This window comes from Strix aluco, chromosome 3, assembly GCF_031877795.1.
Source record: "Strix aluco isolate bStrAlu1 chromosome 3, bStrAlu1.hap1, whole genome shotgun sequence".
Classification (NCBI taxonomy): domain Eukaryota; kingdom Metazoa; phylum Chordata; class Aves; order Strigiformes; family Strigidae; genus Strix; species Strix aluco.
Genome location: NC_133933.1, coordinates 105,814,939 through 105,833,858, shown reverse-complemented (window position 1 = coordinate 105,833,858; position 18,920 = coordinate 105,814,939). Strand labels below are relative to the sequence as shown.

Here is an 18,920-nt window from a genome sequence, read left to right as displayed (position 1 = left end):
CTTGGGGTGAGAAAGGGCAGTGGCATTCAAAAGTACTGCACAGCAACATGGATTTTTGTCATAGCATGTCCAAAGTAAGCCTCGTGTAGGTTACAATAAATTAATACTCTTGCAGCGTAGGGTAGGTCTTTAGCATCATTCCCTACTAGGTTATTGATATAATGGTAGGTGTCTCTTTAGTAAAGGCTGACCTAAGAAAGCAGTTTCATTAGAGGATTGCTCTTTTTTATTGCTTATAGCAAAGGATGTGTTAAATGACACACTCTACAAGTTATCCCTTAAAGAATTATAATTAGTGCTTGTGAAAGGAGTGAAGATAGTGGGATAATGAAACTGTCAGTAGTTCACTAAATAGGCTTACAGAGCACTAGCAGTAAAGGCCTTTCATTACATCTATGTCTTAAATTCTCTACACACCCATTAAAAGGGTTGATTTTGATGTCCTAAAACTGAGCTATGAAGATTAAAATCCGTTGTTTTTTCTTACCAAAATTCTTACCCAAAATTGGAGAAGCAAAGCAGAAAAACTAATTTACTTGTCAGTATTCTTTATTTATAGCTCTGTTTGTTTTCTTTAAACCTCACAACAAAGGTTGCCATTACTACCAAACGTGGCAAAAATTCCTTGGATTTTGGCAGTGATGGGAGTGGAGATCTGAGAGGTCACTTGGAAAGGACCTCAGGAAGTCTCCAGTCCAGCCTCCTAGCAATAGAATCTGACCAGGTTGCTCAGAGCTTCATCCAGTTGGGTACTCTCTGGGCAACCTGCTCTACTGCTGGGCTGTCTTTGTGGGAATAAGGGGTTTTCCCTATATGCAGTCAGAACTGCTCTTGTTCCAGTTTAACCATTGTCTCTTGTCCTGCCACCACTGTGAAGAATCTGTCTTTGCCTCCTCGAGACCTTCCCTGTAAGTCACTGGGGACCACTGGAAGATTCCCTAAAGCCACCTTTGCTCTGGACTGGACAAACGCAGCTCCTTCAAATACTCTTCACAGGGCAAGTGCTTCAGCCCTTGAACATCTTGGTGGCCCTCCCCCGGACATGCTCAGGAGATGTTTAGTAACAGATGTGTTTGTACTGTTGGGATTGGCAACTTCTTTCTATACAAGCGTTTGAATAGAGTTAGTTTCTGAAGGTGAGAACCATTTAAGCAAATATAATGCATGTGAATGGGCCCAAACTAGTAACTCCTAGCAACAACGACTAGCCCTGTAACATGGTAGGTCAACAGAAGGGAGCATCAGCCTCCATTTAGTCTTATAATATCCAGTGTGGTGTCATGTTACCCTGTACTTAAGCTCCTGTTTTGCAAGAATCTGCATAATTTTGCAGGAAATTTCAGCTATAGCTGTATATTTTAACCTTCAAAATATGTGTGTGTCTCTCATGAATCTTACACTAGTATTTTATGTAGGAGTGAGTCATTTCTTGAACTTGGAGATTATTAAAAACTTTTAAAGAATGAAAAGAACTTTGAATTAAAATGATCTGATAGTTTACAGATAATGAGTTTTAAAATGTTACTTTATTCAGTACTGTGCAAATTAAATAAAATACATCAGCTTACTGAAAAATGTGTTTTAAAATATTTGCATAAAAAAGTACTATTCAACAAAATAACACTTTTCTGCCTATACTTAAATGTTTCTAAAATGTTAAAGTAATGTGTAAAACTTTAGTTTTCTATTTCAAACCATAGTCTTAGTGTCAAGATAGTAGTAAGAATAATAGAATATGGCTCTGCTGGTGCCTTCATTTAAATTGATAAAACTATCAGCTTTGTTAGGAGTAATTTTATGCTTATTGACTTCAGCAGATTTCCTTCTTCTGTAAGGATGCCATTGAAACTGAATTTTAACCTTAAAAAGCATTCACCATGGCAATAAAAGAACTGGCAGATAAGATGAAAAGACTAGTAGTGACAATCTAAGATTATTTAAATTTAATTTTGGAGGAAGAAGACTAGTATAAAAATTTTTTTCTGCACTATCTTCACTTTTAGTTGATCACTGAAATGTCCTCTTTTATCCCCTTTCTATCTAATACCAAATCAGGTGGTGGTAGTTCTTGCTGTGCATAATATTGTGCACAGCAAGTATCTGCTCCACCAACTATTTTCTCCTCCCTGAAAGTGTAAAATGCTTAATTATTCCCAACTGAGATCCATTTTGAGCAGGGTGATAATCAGTTTCTCAAGGTTTGGAAAGTTCTCCCCAAATTCTGGTGCTTTCAGCAGAAAACTGTTGCACCCATCCAGTGTCCCCTGCATGGCTGGATGGCCTTTGTATTTCCTATAAAAGCACTGGTGCTTGCTTTTGAAAAGACCTCTGCATTTTGGAAAACAAATATGCTTTGGAAAGAAAATGACAGTTTATAAGGAAGCCTACTGTATGATACTGGAGTGTTCTGCCTTGGGGGATTTTCTTGACACAGAATGGTGTTGTTATGCCCAAACGAAACAGAATTTGTGAAAAAGGCAATTTTCTGACCTATTTTCTGCAATTTGAATTCTATCAGTTTTGTTGGTTTTTTTTTTTTCTTGATGGATTTCATTGTTATGTGGCTTCTTATCAGGGTGGAAATTAGCTCTGCAATTGCAAAAACAAATGTAAAAACACAGTAGTGAAATCTTTTCTTCCAGAGTGATGCAGCAAGTAACTAATCCTTCAGCTGTTGTTACAGCTTTAATTAAAGGTAGATACATACACATTTTAGAATACCTCTTGAAGTAACTTCCTAGTCTTAGTTTCCTTAGTTAATCAAAACAAGATTAGGACAAGAGGTAATGGCCTCCAGTTGTGCCAGGGAAGGTTTAGACTGGATATTAGGAAGCATTTCTTTACAGAACGGGTTGTTAGATGTTGGAATGGGCTGCCCAGGGCAGTGGTGGAGTCCCCATCCCTGGAGGTGTTTAAGAGTCGGGTTGACATAGCGCTGAGGGATATGGTGTAGTTGGGAACTGTCAATGTTAGGTTAATGGTTGGACTGGATGGACTTCAAGGTCTTTTCCAACCTAGATGATTCTGTGATTCTGTGAAAACTTGGGACCCTAAATACCCTATTGGCTTTTTCTTTTCCCAAGCTCAATATTCCCTTCTGCTGCAAAGTAGGCAAAAGTATGGGGAAATGTACACCCCTCCCCCCCCCCCGCCAAAAAAAAAAAAAAATAAAGGAAGTTTAATACATTTAAAAGCCAGAATATTCCATGACATTTATGGAATCCACTTGCATCAAAATCTGTAGTTTATGATCAAACTAGTCTGATTTGTAGAAATCAGTATACAGAAATGACCTTATCACTGTAAATGACTTTTTACTTATGATTGTGTATCTTATGTGTTGTGGTTTGAGCTCAGAGGACAACTGAGCACCATGCAGCCATTCACTCACCCCTTTCCCCCTGGCTCTGGGAAAGAGAAAATGAAGTAAAAGGCTTAGGAATCAAGATAAGGACAGGCAGGGGTGGCTCACCCATTATGGTCACGGACAAAAGACAGGCTTGTTAGGGAAAGAAAAATGACATCGCTTTAATTCAAAACACTAAGGACAACAACACTTACCAGACAGAATGGGACAGTGAGAACCATCACCATATCTTAAAACACCTCACCCCACTCCTCCCTTTTTTCTGGGACTCAGTTTTGTTCCCGGTATCTCTACCTTCTCCTCCAGCTGCGCAGGGGCAGGGGATGAGGGGTACAGTCAGTCCTACCGTTTATTCCTCAAAGTCAGGGGAAAGCACTCTTCTGCATTCATCCGCCTGCTCCACATGGTTTCCCTCTCACGGGAGACAGTCCTCCACAAACTTTCTCCATCATGAGTCTTCTCCACAGGCTGCAGCTCTTCCCAAGATGCTCTGATGTGGGTCACCTCCTCATGCTGCAGTCTTCCCAGCACCAAACTACAGCAGTGAAGGCTTCTTCTTCCCATAGAGACCTGGGGGTCCTTCACAGGCCATAGGCGAATCTCTGCTCCACCGTGGACCTCCATGGTGGCAGGGGGGTGGCCCTGCCATCTCACCATGGGATGTAGTGGGGGTCTCTGCTCTGGCACACCTCCCCCCCTTCCTCCTCCTTCCTTCCACTGACCTCAGTGTTCTCATAGGTGTCCTTCTCGTAACTCTTCCTCACAACTCCCAATCCCCTTTCAGATTCCCCTTCTTAAATACGTTATCGCAGAGGTGCAACCACCATCACTAACTGGCCCAGCCTTGGCCAGAGGCAGGGCTGACTTGGAGCCAGGGGAGCTTTCAAGAAGCTTCTCACAGGGGGCCACTGCTGTAGCCCCCTCCCCCACCACCAAAAACGCTGCCACACAAGCCCAGCACAGTATGCATTGTTCAAGTTTGGCACTCTTCTTCCTCCAGCAATTGAGCCTAATTATGTTTGTGTTGACTAGATTAATTGAGTGTTGCTAAGAGTGAATGGACAGGCTAATGAGGGCATACAACAAGAGTCGTCTTTGGTTTCCAGGGAATGCAAAAATGGATGTCCAGTTGCTTGTCAGATCACAACTGTGGCTTTGCATACATGTCCTTAAATCTGGTGAAGATTTTTCAGCTAGCGCAAGCTTTAGGTTTCAAAATTAAAAAAAAAAAGAAACAACCAACCAAAAAACTCTATTCTGACTCTGGAAGGGAAATCTACTTTTTCTTGCAAGACTACTTTGATGCTTTGCAGAATTAACTCCAAAATTAATAAGCTTAAATGGTTTAAGAACAGTTCTGCTAGTGAAGACAAAGAGGGTTTCCCTGTTAATTCCCAAGTTACAAAATATCTGCATAGTAGTGCGCATGCATCTCTCTCATGCCACCATCTTACTGGCCTGCTTGCTTATGTATGTCTCTCCTCCCCTCTTCGTAAAGATAGATATGGCCATTCTAGTCAATGTTGGGTTTTAGTTTTTATTCCTCATTCTCATTTTTTCTTTTCTGTATATTTCCAATATATTAGTCTTTGCAACCACAGATGTGGCAAACAAATTAGCATCTTAGGTATCTACCATAGGAAAATATTAGAATGATTTCTGAAGGCTGTACTGTTGATTTTGAATATTTCACGTATTCATGTCAATGTATGCTAATGAATCCATTCAGGATTTCTCCCTTACATTTAAATAGATACTTGAATGTAATGAGCACCTGTTTCTAAAAGATCTGAAGAAAAGGAGAAGCTTAAGAAAAAATTAGGGAGTTCAGAGGGAGGGAGACACAGGTAATGAAACAGAACTATTTGAGAACAGACTTGGTTTTACCTAACACACTTGTTCTGTCTTGGCAGATTTCTGCTGAGACATGAGTGAAACAACACAGGTGAATAAATAGGGTTGCCATGTTCCGTTAATGTTGTGTATCTTGGAAACAAGACCAAGCAGAAGATGCAGTCTGAAAGTGATGAGGTCCTTAGAGTCAAGATAAAATTTTGTGGTTTTCAGTCTTTCCTTTCAAATTTAGATAAAGAAATATAATTTGTACCATTAAAAACCACATCTAGGTTTTATTTTCAAAAAATCAATAAAATTAGTGAGGTAGTGCATGGGTGTATTGCCTAAGATTTGTGAAAGAATTGAATTATTTCATGCTGTTCTGTTCCTCTCTGACTGGTGGATTTGTAGAGTCTTTATTTTCAGGTGACATATTATGGTAAGGCCAAGTCCTTTCATTTTTACTTATATTTTACAGGAGCCGTCTTTTCACTTTTCCTAATGACATTGTTATTTTACTTTTATTTTTTGTAGGTCAGCTCATTAAGATCTTTAGTGGTTTAAGTACATGCTTGGCATAAGTGAGTCTTTTAGTTCTAAGCAGGTAGAATTCAAAAAGGTAGTTTAGACAGTTGACTGGAGACATAACTTTTACCTGGGTGTGTGCAACAGCATTTACCAAATTTTGTGAAGTAAATGTTTCAGTTCTGGACTAAGATGGTGATTGTAACTTAACAAGTACACCACTAAACTTGAGGTACAGACAGTTTAAAGAACAGATACCTGTTCTCCCTCTGTTATTTCCTCTAATGCTCCAATAGTAGTTCTTCCGAAATTGCTAATGATATGTCAGTAGTATCTCATCTCCAAAATACCATTAGCAGGACATTGCTTTTCCCAGTCAGAAATACTTACTTTATCCCCATATGTTGAAGGGCATCAGTAGCTGGTGTTCAGCACTCTAATCTTGAACAAGCTCTCACCAGCTGAGGAAGTTTCATCCCAGTAAGAGTGCTGAATCAGTGTGGATCCTGAAGTCCTCAACATCTCTATCTCTTCAATGTCTGCTTATTGACTCCTTCATCTCTTGATTATTTCGGAGAAGATAATGAAAGATGAAAAGCCCCTTGTACAAAAACATCTGCAATTTTTTTTATGCACACTGCAGTTATATTTTGATGGTTTAATGTTTTCCACTGTATTCGTATCTCTGTTTCCCCTTCCCTTCTCTTCCACTGGATCTCCTTTTTCTCATATAACCAATCGCTACACACACCCACAAGACAGCTTTTTCCCAGACGTTGATACTTGTCACAGATATCACACAAGCAGTCACCTGACTTCTCAAAAAGAAGATCCAAGGGTCTTGAAAAGCCTTCCAGGTTAAATGGTACCACATGGAAAATATTAGAACTTTATGATGTGTAAAAATATTAGTGTGTTAGCTGCCCAGTGCAAGCTTCAGTGAAGAGTTTTATATATGTTTATACAATACAATAATTTGTGTCTTTTCTGTTTTATTCAGGTCATTGCCATCGTTATGGATATGTTTACAGATGTGGATATCTTTAGAGAAATTGTGGAGGCATCTGCTAGAGGGATTGCAGTGTATCTCCTGCTTGATGAGTCAAACTTCGGTCACTTTCTGAAAATGACAGAGAAACAAGGCTGTCAAGTTCAGAGGCTCAGGGTAAGGCTTCCTGTGTTCCTGTACATGAACAATCACTACTCATTCCTCCACAACCTACTGAAAAGGGACTCTTATTCAAAAAGTGATTATTGAATACTGCTTTTTCAAATTCACTAAGAGGTATAAATAGGTAAGCTCTCAGCAGAACCTTCTCTACAAATGTTTTTCTCTTTAGATTGTTATCTTTTTCATGTGTCAAAACAAGAGTATTTGATAGAATGACATAATTTTTCATATATTATTTGTAAAATAATTTTCCATTATTATGTATCTAGGAATACTACACATTTGAAAAACTTAGCTTCTTTTTGCTTTCTCTTAAAGTACCTGCAAATAGAGTCATAAAGCTTATGTAAATTAATAAATTGCATACTTCATTTTATGACCTTTTTTTAAAGTTATTATCTATTAAAATACTTTAAAAGCCCCAAGATTCTATTTTATTACTGTTTTCCTGAAATCTGTATTATCATGTCTGTCTGTGTCATGTCTTAGAGAGTCTTGCTTTTATACATGAAATACGTAATTTTATCCTCTGAGAAAGATAGCAAGGCTAAAGTTTACATTTTTCGCAAGATGTCCTGTGCCACCCTATTAACAAGGATTAGAATACAAACCATGAGCTGCACTGACCTGACGTAAATGCTTCATAAATACTTCAAGATTTACTGTATTGTAGATAGAACTGAAGAAGTTCCAAGGACGTTACCAGAGATGGTTTGCAAAGTTCTGAGCACTGCCTTGGCTGAACTTCCGTATAGTTCCATTTGCAATTCCTTGTTTCTGTAACTAGTTAGGCTATGTTTGCTCCTGGGAGAAATATTGGGAAAGCTCTTAGCAGCATGCATTTTAAAAACCCAGTCCAAAAATCAGATAGAGGTATGATGTATTTGTGAGGATAAAAAAGGTCTTTTGTTAGAATTTTGGATCAAACCTGTAGTTTGTACCAGTTTTCGCTCTGGAGTGTTTTAGGTCCTGAAAGTATTTCCACACCACTTTCCATGCTTGTTTCTTGTGTATGAGTGTGTGGGATTGCCCTCTGGTGGCCTAATACACAGAGCTATGGGAACTCTTGGAAAGAAAACATCAAAAATTAGTTGTGGGTCTGTAAGCACTAGTCATGATTGCCTTCATGAAGTCAGTATTTGGCAATATTTCCATACTCTGGAACTTGAGACACCACCATTTGCTGTTACTTGGGTTAACTATGTCATAGAGGTTGCCAAAAATGGTGTATGTCTTTTTATGGCATGAGTTTTATCCTTCCAAAATAAAAGAAATTAGGAGCATGAATTTAAAGTGATATTTCAAAAAATGCCATAGTATGCATTTCCAAATTATTTCTGTGCAATGTGTATCTACGGCTGTTTTGAAAGCTTGACTTCTTTTGGGTGGGTTTGAGGCTGTATTTTTAATATGGTTTTATAGATCTATAGGCATTTATACTGTGGTTGAAAGAATTAATGTACATACATTAGAGTGGATTTTGTATGAATTAGTGTGGATTGGAGAGGTTCAGACTTGTCCTCTTTAGTGACATTATATATACTATATTTCTGTTTTGTAACAAGGGGAGAAATAAAATACATCTTTACACTGCAAGGTTTACTTAGAATAGTTCAAGGTGTATCAGAAAATGAAAAATAGATGCCAAAGAGAGTTGTGTGCTGGGTTTCCAGTTTAGCTTGTAATAAAGCTCTTCAAAGTAATGGTCTTTTCATCCAAGTGCTACTCCCAGTGACTGTTGCTCTAGGAATAGAAGCTTACTACTCCCACAGTAATTCTCCTGTGCCTTTCTTGAGGATGAAGAGAAACTGCTGGTGACTATGAAAGAAGTCAGTACTTTGGAGAAGTTTTCTCCCTTTCTCTTTTTCCCATCACGTCAAGGTTCACAAAAACCAAACCATCTTTTTCTGCTCTTGGCTTTTGATCCTCCCCTTCTGTTCAGTGAAAGCAGGAAGAGGAGAGAGATGTATGGATCTGTTTCTTTTTTTCAGGATGTAGCACCAGCAGCATTGGTCTTGTTATTCTCTGGCATGATTTGGTTCAGTCTTGCAGCAGTATGGCAGACACTCCCTCATGCCATGCACTCATGATGAGGAGTTTCTGTAAAGTTTTTCTGACTCAATACCTTCTCTGGCTCTTTTTCTCTTCCTTTGGATCAGTAAAAAATGAGATGCAGGGATGAGCAAGACTGTATTTTTGAATTCAGATTTACAATTCAGTAGTCTGTATGGAAAAAAAGGATTTTATTCACAAATCTACATTAAATGTCTGTGCAGACAGTTTTTCTTATCTGTAGTCTGCATATCAGGGCACATTTCCCTCTTTATCAAAAGATATAACTGAAAAAATTGAGTGAATATGTATTCTGTGATTATTATGTGGATTCTGTATAGGAGAAGATGAAATCAGGGGTTTACTAGGAGCTTTTTCAGTCTCTCCTACAGCATTTCTTCTTGTGGGTTGGTTTTTACTTAATGTTCACCCTAACATCACCAGTGGAATTCAGATAAACAATTTCTTTTTTATACTTTCCCATTTCTCTTTCCCCACTTATCTGTTTCCTGACTGTCCTACATTTTTTCCCCATTAATTAATGTTTCTTTTTTTTCTCATCTTTATCTAAGCTTCTTTTGATTAACTTTTTCTCCAGTCTGACTTGTTGTTCAGTCAGCAATTCCTTTGCATAGAAAGACGAAAAGTCATTACAGATTGTGACTTTTTTGAGGTCAATACTAATAGCTGAGTCTTTTGAGAGATGCTTTTTTTTTCTGCTACTGACAGGTGCTGCAGCAAACTATGAAATAGATTGCATCACCGAGACAACAATCCCCAGAACCACCAAAATGCTCAATGCAGTAACTTAATTTTGGATTAGAAACAATGAACCAGTGTAGGCAATGTTGTTTAATGCCTAAGTCAATCAAGCTCCTCAGCTGATGCCAGATCATCATGTTTTATTTGGTGAGGTGAGGCATGTGGCAGAGGCTCCATGCTCTGCAGAAACTTATTTTTACTTCTCTGGCAATAATGAAGAATCATCTTGCTACAGGAGGATATTGAAAGCAATCTGGCAGGAACTGTTTATCGCCTGATACTCCTCTCAGTATTTTTAATGAATTGCAGGAATGAGAAAATAGAACCACTAATGAATTTATTTTACTTTCTGTTTGTGAAGTCTACTCCCAGATACGCATGCTTAAATTCATAGTAGGAGCTGCTCTTGAGATCTGATTGCAGCCTGTTATTTCTCACCAGTGTTATCAAAATCATCAAAATTTTTCCAGTACTTCCAAGTCAAAGTCAAATTTAGTTGTTAGACATGCACAGCATGATGTTGTGTCTGTGAGCAAATGTCTGTACTGAGGGACTCCAGACTCCAGTGAAGTCATTGAGATTTTGTCTTCAGTGGTCACTGAATCAGATTTGAGGTCAGAATAGAAGTGAACTTGAAAACTAATTAACATTTGTACACCAACTATTATCTATTGGTAAGAAGAGAGGCACAGGATAATAAATAATATTGTCAATGATGAACAATACAAGAAATGTGACTTTTTTTCCTTTAAAAGTTAGGCTAAGTATTAGGTAGACATCCATTTTCTTCTTTGTGCATTTTCTTGACAGCAAGTACAGGGTGAGTAATTGAACACTGATAAAAACAGACTCTACAAATAAAACCTGCTGAAATGAAATGTTTGAGACCAGTATGTTCACTGTACTTATCTATCACATTGGAGGGGTTTTACTGATGAAAATAAATGTGTAATGTTGAATTATACTTCAGAATTTTAAATCATGCTTATGTGTCTCTCTGGGAAGATAGTGGTGCAATCATCCATAAAAGAGGTTAGAGCTTGTTTCCTCTTCATTTGGGTGTCATTTAACTGGGTAGCCCTGGTGGCCATTCTTAAACTGCAGCCACAGGATGTTTTAAATGTCCCGGTGTCCTACACCCTGCTCTTGGAGGAAAGAGAAGATCCTGTGTCTGGCTTCAGAAACCTAAAACATCAAGTCCTTGCTTTAATTATTTTTCCATATGCATCCACTAGAAGTCACTGACAAAAACAGATTACAGGACCAGACAGACTTTTTGTTTGACTCTCTGTGGCCAATCTTACATACCTTTGTGTGTCCCATCGGGCTAGCTGGGATCCTTCGTTATGTGTGTTTTATGGTTTGCCCATGATTTTCCTCTCAGGATTCATAAAGGAATTACTGCTTTACCCGCAATGATGCATAACACTTCTGCAGTGATCAGTGACACGCTGCTGTTAGTGCTGTTAGTAGGGGAGTCCTGTAGCCTGAGGATGAAACCAAGTAGGAAGGCAAAGCCTAGCATTTCATACCAAATGGGGCTTGCAATTCAGTACATACGAACTGGAACGCATTGTTTATTATTATCCTCAAATACTGTCTGTATTTGGGCAATTATTCAAAGTATGCATCCCTGGCACCTAATTAGAGGGTTTGAAGTAGGTGAAGAATGCCAGATGAAATGTGGAGGAAAGGAAGTGTTATATGAGAAAGGTGAGCATGATCTCTAGCACATGCCTTTGTAATGCTGCCATGTTCCCATCTTTGAGTGGATGACCTACTGAGACAGGGAAAGAGTTGGCAGGATTAAGGAAGCAGGAAAGAAAAGCTGCAGGAGGAATAATACTGAAGAGAAGGAAAAGAAAAAGGAGAACAGGAAACAGTGACTATGATTTATTTTTTAAAAAACAGCAATTTAAGGTAAATTTTTCTCCTTTTTTAGATATGCCTACTTGAAGTTATATTTCAACTTAGGAGTACCTAAGGCAAAGCTTTTTTTTATATAGTATGGTAATTTGCAAGCCATCAGCCTTGCTCGTGCCTCCAGCATTCCAGATTTACAAGTGATATCCTGTGCAATAGCGATCAGACCTTATCTCAATAAGATTTGATGTGTTCAACTGGCATGTCTTTAGGCCAGCATTACTTGTTATGGTTATTTGAAAATGTATAAGCTGCCTCTCAAGTTACCTTTTCAAATTATAATGACATAAATATAATTTAATATCGTCAAATATAAATCTCACATACGAATATAATTACATTGTATATAGAATTGTGTAAAACAGTCATTGAAGTAAAAGCCAGTTTCATAACTAATTCACAAAATTTTATTTTATAGTAAATAAGGCTTTACTATTGTGATAATATTTAGAATGGGTAAAATCCAGTATTTTCTGTTTTTTTTTTTTTCAGGAATTACTTCTTCCACACTATTTAACTTTCAAATAAAAACTTTTTATTTAATTACTTTTACCTAAAGCTTAAGTAGCTGCTGGAGAAAGAAAACGGTTGGACTAGATGATCTTCAAGGTCCTTTCCAACCTAGATGATTCTACGATTCTACGATTCTATTCTATTCTATTCTATTCTATTCTATTCTATTCTATTCTATTCTATTCTATTCTATTCTATTTATTTTATACCCTTGATTTTGCTGAATTTACCCTAGATACAATCTTACCCATTTTGCTTTGTGAACAGCCCTAATCCATCTGTACCTGGTCTTTACAGAGCACATGTCTGCTGTGATTTTCAACCTGTCCTTGTAGCAGTCCCATGAAGCAAGACATTATTCTGTATTCACAAGTCTTATATTCCACTATTTCCATATATACAGTCTATGTAATAATCATATGGATTCTGTTTTCTTACTTCAAATGCTAAACTACAGATTTCACTCCCACTGTAATACTTGTAAATTACCACAAATTAGCTTTGCTAGAACACATATTGCAAGGCTAGAAACTACAGTAAATGTTGTGATCATTCACAGCTATACCCCAAGCTATTTCTGTCTTGTGAAGCATTTTGTATCTCACAGCCACATGAAGTAGGTACTGTAGGTTGGTTTGCATTGAATGTAAATGTTGTTTTTTCTATAAATAAGCACCTTTCTGTAACAATTTCTGATAAATGCTTTTTTTTTCCACATCCATGTAAGAAGTTTTTGAAAATTAGTATTAGTAGAGTCCAGAAAGTAACACGTCTTTTGAATTTTTTATTTCTAGGAGCTTAAAAAAATAAGTGACAGTAGAGAGGAAAAAAAAAAAAAGGACAGTAGCTTAGGTGAATCAATTTCATCCCCAGTGTGGGAGAAAAATTGACCACATTTTTGAGATCCAACATGGAAAATTTCCCAAGTGCAATTTACTAAGTTCGCATGAGTAAAACATAAAGCTTCTTAATAGAATTCAAACTTAACTGCTGCATAGAGTTTGTGCTACCTATGCATGTTGTGATAGCATCTCTGATTCTAGAAATGTGTTTGATCCTATGGTGCAAAGCTGATTGAGAAATCTTACTGGTGGTAAGGGATTCTGGTGCCAGGAGGTATCATTCAATGGATCATCTCAGAATGGGGTATCTGTTTGTAGGTATAGCAGCCTTGTCCAATTAAAAGAAAAGTGATCCTGGCTCTTTAGATGTCTCTGATTAGCTGAGGTGCCTGGAAATCTTCTAAATATTGTACATCAGGTGATGGATTTTTTTTTTTTTAATGCTACAGAACCTCTTTCTCTTGTTGAAGACTTCTTGTGCCAGAACCTCATTTCTGGGAGTGGTGACTGTGGAAGAGCAGAATTTAATTTTCTGTGGCCTAGGGAAACTCATCAGTCTTGAAGACAAAGCAATAACTTGTCATTTTGGGTCCCTAGGGGACAAGTTTGATCAGAGTTTACTTCCCTGCAGGGTTTATTAATACACAATAATATAACTCTTCTACTATACCTCTGACTTTTAAACCCCTGGATACTAAATATGGAATATATAGTGTAACAACTGATGTATTTCAATTGTCTTTTTCAGAACATGAGGGTGCGGACAGTAAAAGGACAAGATTACTATTCTAAAACAGGAGCAAAATTCCATGGAAAAATGGAACAAAAATTTATTCTTGTTGATTGTAAGAAAGTCATATATGGTTCTTACAGGTAAGATCAGTCACTGAGGTGTCCGTAGAAAACCTGTCATCTCAGTACCTCTCCTATTGCAAATTTGTTGGGTTTCTTCTATTTCTGAAAATCCTTCCAGTGAATTCCATGGGCAAATTTGATGATCTTTTCTGTAATTTAATAAGTTATTGTAGATACTTATTGCTAACTAGCTTAACACAGAGACAAATTTTGAGATTCTCTGTTAGTTTTTCACAAATAAAGGATATAGCTTTTGCTATGGCTGGAGACTTGCTAAAGAGAGAAGACTCCTGATTTATCTTACATTGGCTGAATTATTCTTGTTTAAAATTCACTTCAGAAAAGGCTGCCAAAATTATTTCTCTTGGATAGTTCCTCCTCATAATAGTCTTCTAAAGCTAACGTTATAGACCTATTCTATGGCACTCTGTAGTGTACCATGGTCAAATTCAGAGTTGCCCAAGTTAAGTTGACATAGTCTGTCTTTGTATTTGGCTAAGTTTCTTTATTCTACTTTCCATTTTATTTCCAGTGTATGTGTGCAAAACATAGGCTGGAAGAACTTCTAGCTTTGCAGAGCTGGAAAAAAACTAAGTTAAAGCAGGGACAGTTTAATCTTACACATTATTAAATATTTTCCTTCTTTTCATGCTACACTTCTCTCCTTTGTCCTACTGAATTAGCTTCTGCCAGTGTAGTGTCTGGGTGCCAGATCCACAGCCGCTGACTTCCATAGATTTCTATCACTGTAAGCTTTCGGATATCTGGCTTTTTATTTCCTCTGAGTCTTGGCCAGCCCCAAATTCAGACTAATGTATATAAATGGTAGTGAGGTAAGTGACAAGTTCATAAATGAATCAGTATAAGAGAGTTCAGGAAGAGTCTTTCTATTTTGACATATACACACACTATTAGAGTCTGTGAGAATATGATAGTTTTTCTCATTTCATTTTGAAAAATAATACTGCTTTAAGACCTAGCACCACAGGGGCTGGAATCATCAATTTCTGTACAAATCAAGCTTGCTTTGTAAAAGAATGTAGTGATTTATAACAGGAAAGATGAGTCTTTCTGAATTCTTGCTCTCTGAACTCAATTTAGTTTAGGATTTTTTCAAAGATTACAAAATATATTATTCTTAATTGTGAAAATTAATAGAAAAAACTTATGCAGTATGATTTGATTTAATGTCAGCACACTGTTATTTCCTGAAAAATACAAAACTGACAAAACAAGTAAAATGAAATCAGCAAGCTATTTATGTGAATACAACAAACCTATTTTCTAACATTAAGGAGACAAATGCAAATAAAACAAGTATTTAATTCTCTCAGGTTTTTTTTCATGAAAATAGGATTGCAAAACAGATTTTTTCTTTGTTGTAATCTACAAATTGCATGCTTTTGACACCATATTAGGCTTGTTGAGACATCCTTAATGTACATGTTAATGTATTTTACCTCATTTTGTAGCTGTAAAGTAGCAATAGCTACTTAGCTTTGAGCATGTGTTCAGCCTTTCTAAGTACAACAGAAAAGAGGGAAATTTCCTTCATCTGAATATCATCATTGCAATTAAAAGAAATGTTCCTGTCTAATCTGGTGTGCATAATAGAAAATATAAACTTCTTAACAATTATGCGGTGCATCTTTTTGAAAATGTTTTTAGAGTGAAGTACATTCAGAACTGTTGAAGCAGTTCTGCAGTTCTGCATATTATTTCAAATGTATTTTTTTCACAATTTAACTATACATTAACATTCTCTGACTCAGGAGTAAATACAGTGGATCTAGTCAATCCTGACATAGTCTTTGTAGAGGTAATTTTGTTCCATTAAGTATTTGTACTCCACTGTTCTACATCTGTGAATACTTTTTTGCAATATCCACTTTTTATAAGGGCAATTAAGTAGTGATAGACGCATTCCTGCTCCCACTGAAAGCAGTGGAAAGTCTCCAACTGAGTTCAGATTAGAACTTCCAAATCCAAATTACATGAATCATGCCCACAATTTATTTATTTATTTATTTAGAAAGTACTGGTATAAAACCCAGGTTTATGTGAAAACTTTCTTAAGAAGGACCAGTGTAATACTTTAGTTCAAGAGAACTGTTTCTAATGGTCATTTGTTCTTCTTTTTCAGCTTTATGTGGTCATTCGAAAAAACCAACCTCAGTATGGTTCAAGTTATCACAGGACAGCTGGTTGAATCCTTTGATGAAGAGTTCAGGACACTGTACGCCCGTTCTTCTGTTCCTAGTTCATTTGCCCCAGAATTAGTGCGGGTAAACAGTCGCAGGACACTCTGGGATAATGATACATACCAACACTCAGTGTCTTCCTTAGCTTCAGTTTCTAGCCAAAGAAACCTTTTTGCTAGGCAAGACAAGGTTCACAAGATAGATCCTGTTTGTTGGAAAACTCATGGAAGATATGCAGTAAATGAAATAGATAAATATGGCTTGAGAAATCAAGCCTATAATAAACAACCATTTCATCCAGGTTTTAATATGCAAAATCCAATCCAGCAGTATCAACCTAGTGAAAAAAATGAGCACTGGAAGAGACATAGTTATGCTGGGGAGAAGCCAGAAAGGACACCTTACCTATTGCTCAACAGAGCTATTAATAGAGCCAACAATCCATCAAATACTTGGAAAATGCCATCTGATAGCCTTAGTATTGTTTCTTCATTACGAGGAGGATATGCAAATAACTACAATACACCCCAGCAAAGTTTTGCCGATCAGTTTTCACGACCAAAGGTAAATCTTGCAGAAAGAAATTCAATTGTACGGAGGTCTTTTAATGGGACAGATAATCATATCCGCCATCTGCAGCAAAGGATGCCGACCCTCGAACACACAACAAAATCATTCCTACGTAACTGGCGAATTAAGTCATATTTGAATGATCAATCAGATTATCCAGTAGAGTCTAATGGGTCAGCCTTGGGTGACAGGTATGATAGCTATGACACAGCTGAAAATATTAAAGCTCATGCGCTGTATTCTCATTCTCGCTTACGATCATCATTGGTGTTTCAGCCAACTTTACCTGAACAGCAGGAAGTAAGCAGCTGTGCAAGTTCCTCAAATTCAACTATAATTGGGTCAGAAGGAAGTGCAACACCTAAAGGGACATCTAATCATGCTCCAAGTGTGGAAAATGGAACAGATAACGTTTTAGAAGAATTTAGCACAAACGTCCCACTTAAATCAGATGCACCAAAAAACCACAGAATTCATGTTGCAGACAACACAAAGCCTAGTGTAAATTCAAATGCAGCAGGCAACTCATCTATCTACTTGTACACAACACTGTGTGCAGACAAACATGCAGAAAATTTGAAGAATCTTCAAAATGAAAATATGTTAAAAAGGAGAAGTTTTCCCATGTTTAATTCAAAGTCCATATTAGACCCTGGTGCCAACAAACATGCATCCAGTTATGTTTACAGCACATTGACTAGGCATAGACTTAAGGAGCCAGTTAGTCCAAAACCTCCAGAAGACACGCTGAAGAGCTCTAAAAGTTTGCACAGTGTGACCAACCACTTGCCACAGGAGGAAAAGAACCTCAAAGGAGAGCTAAAGAGCCCGACTGCTAGCAAGGCAATCTCTATGGCTGCTCTCACTGAAGCTAGCAAAGAGGAGTCTTGTAAGGATTGCACGTCAAAGAAGGAAAGTAAGAATTCCCCAAGTTTTCTAAAGAAAGGATCCCAGAAATTGCGGTCACTTCTTAATCTCACACCAGACAAGAAGGAAAACTTGTCAAAAAACAAAGGTCCTGCCTTTTACAGGATGTGTAGTAGTTCTGACACATTGGTTTCTGAAGAAGAGAATCAAAAACCAAAGATTTCTGAGAATAAGACAGATTCCTCCCCAAGGAGAAAGAGAAATACATCATCAAATTCTCAAGGTAGCTTGAACAGAAGTAAAGAAGATGTCACTGGGAGCCCAACAAAGTCTCCAAAGTCTCCTAAGTCACCAAAACCTCAGAAACCTCCATCTGATGAAAGCAATAAAAAATGTCCTCTCTTGTGCCCCCTTGAAAGTAAGTTCATAGAAACTGCAGGAGATGCATCTACCCCAAGATTTAATACAGAACAGATTCAGTATCAAGATGTAAAGGAAGTCACCACAAATACTACTTCCGAAAGTGCCCCTGTTTCTGCTCTTCAAAGAGCAAGTTCAATGACACCGCAGCTGGCAAGCTCAAAACGGCAAGAGGAGCTAAGATCTCGTTTGAGTGAAAGGCGTGTTTATAGCCGCTTTGAGCCATTCTGCAAGATGGAAAATGCTAGCCAACCTGCAGGAAATGCACGCAACAGCAGTTCACATCTCTCAGATATCAAAAGCAAGACCTTAGGGAATAATTACGGCAGGAGTAATCACATGGTCAGCTACAACTCAACTGCTTACCATCCATTGCAGCCTAATGAAAATAAGCTGAGAGGATTTATGCAAAAGTTTGGGAACTTCCTGCACAAAAGCAAGTAAAAGTTTTGTTGATTATGTTGAAATACAGCAAGAATATCAAAGCTGGACATAATCTTAACCAGACAGGACTGATGACAACCTTTGTAGAGCTTACTTGGGTATCTTCTTGGGTCTAGGACATTGGAATGAATGTACATATTTTTACATAGTTATCCTAGAATTGTTATACTTAAGTCTTTACAGAAATTCTGTGTCCAAAATATGCCTCAAGGAAGTTGTTTATAGTGTTTATATTGTAAGATTAATTTTATACATTTTCCTTGTGAAGAAAATATGTACTAGCATATTGTAAGATTAAGTGTGGGGAAAAAAATATGGAGGATGTTTTTAAACTTCAAATAATACTGTTTCCAAAGATTTGCCCTTTAAAAATAGGATAGCACTAGGAATAGTGGCTTGCATTTTTTCAGCATTTATGTACACTTTCAAATGATAAACAGAAATGTTAATGCATTGCATGTTACTTATCTTCAAACTAATTTTTGAAAACCTCTTTTAGGCTTCATCTTGTTAATAATTTATCCCATAGCATCTATCAAACTTTGGGCAGCAGATGGATCTATCTTACTTTA

At 37.3% G+C, this 18,920-nt stretch overlaps 1 protein-coding gene across 1 annotated transcript in view; it reads left to right on the top strand.

The window, feature by feature from the left end:
* Nucleotides 1–18,348, top strand: part of FAM83B (family with sequence similarity 83 member B) — a 44,194-nt gene extending 25,846 nt beyond the window's left edge. The window contains exons 2-4 of the mRNA XM_074820791.1: nt 6,729–6,893; nt 13,740–13,864; nt 15,990–18,348. Coding sequence (XP_074676892.1) covers nt 6,729–6,893; nt 13,740–13,864; nt 15,990–18,348 — 2,649 coding nt within the window. The remainder of the gene's footprint in view (nt 1–6,728; nt 6,894–13,739; nt 13,865–15,989) is intronic.
* Nucleotides 18,349–18,920: the final 572 nt, after the last annotated feature.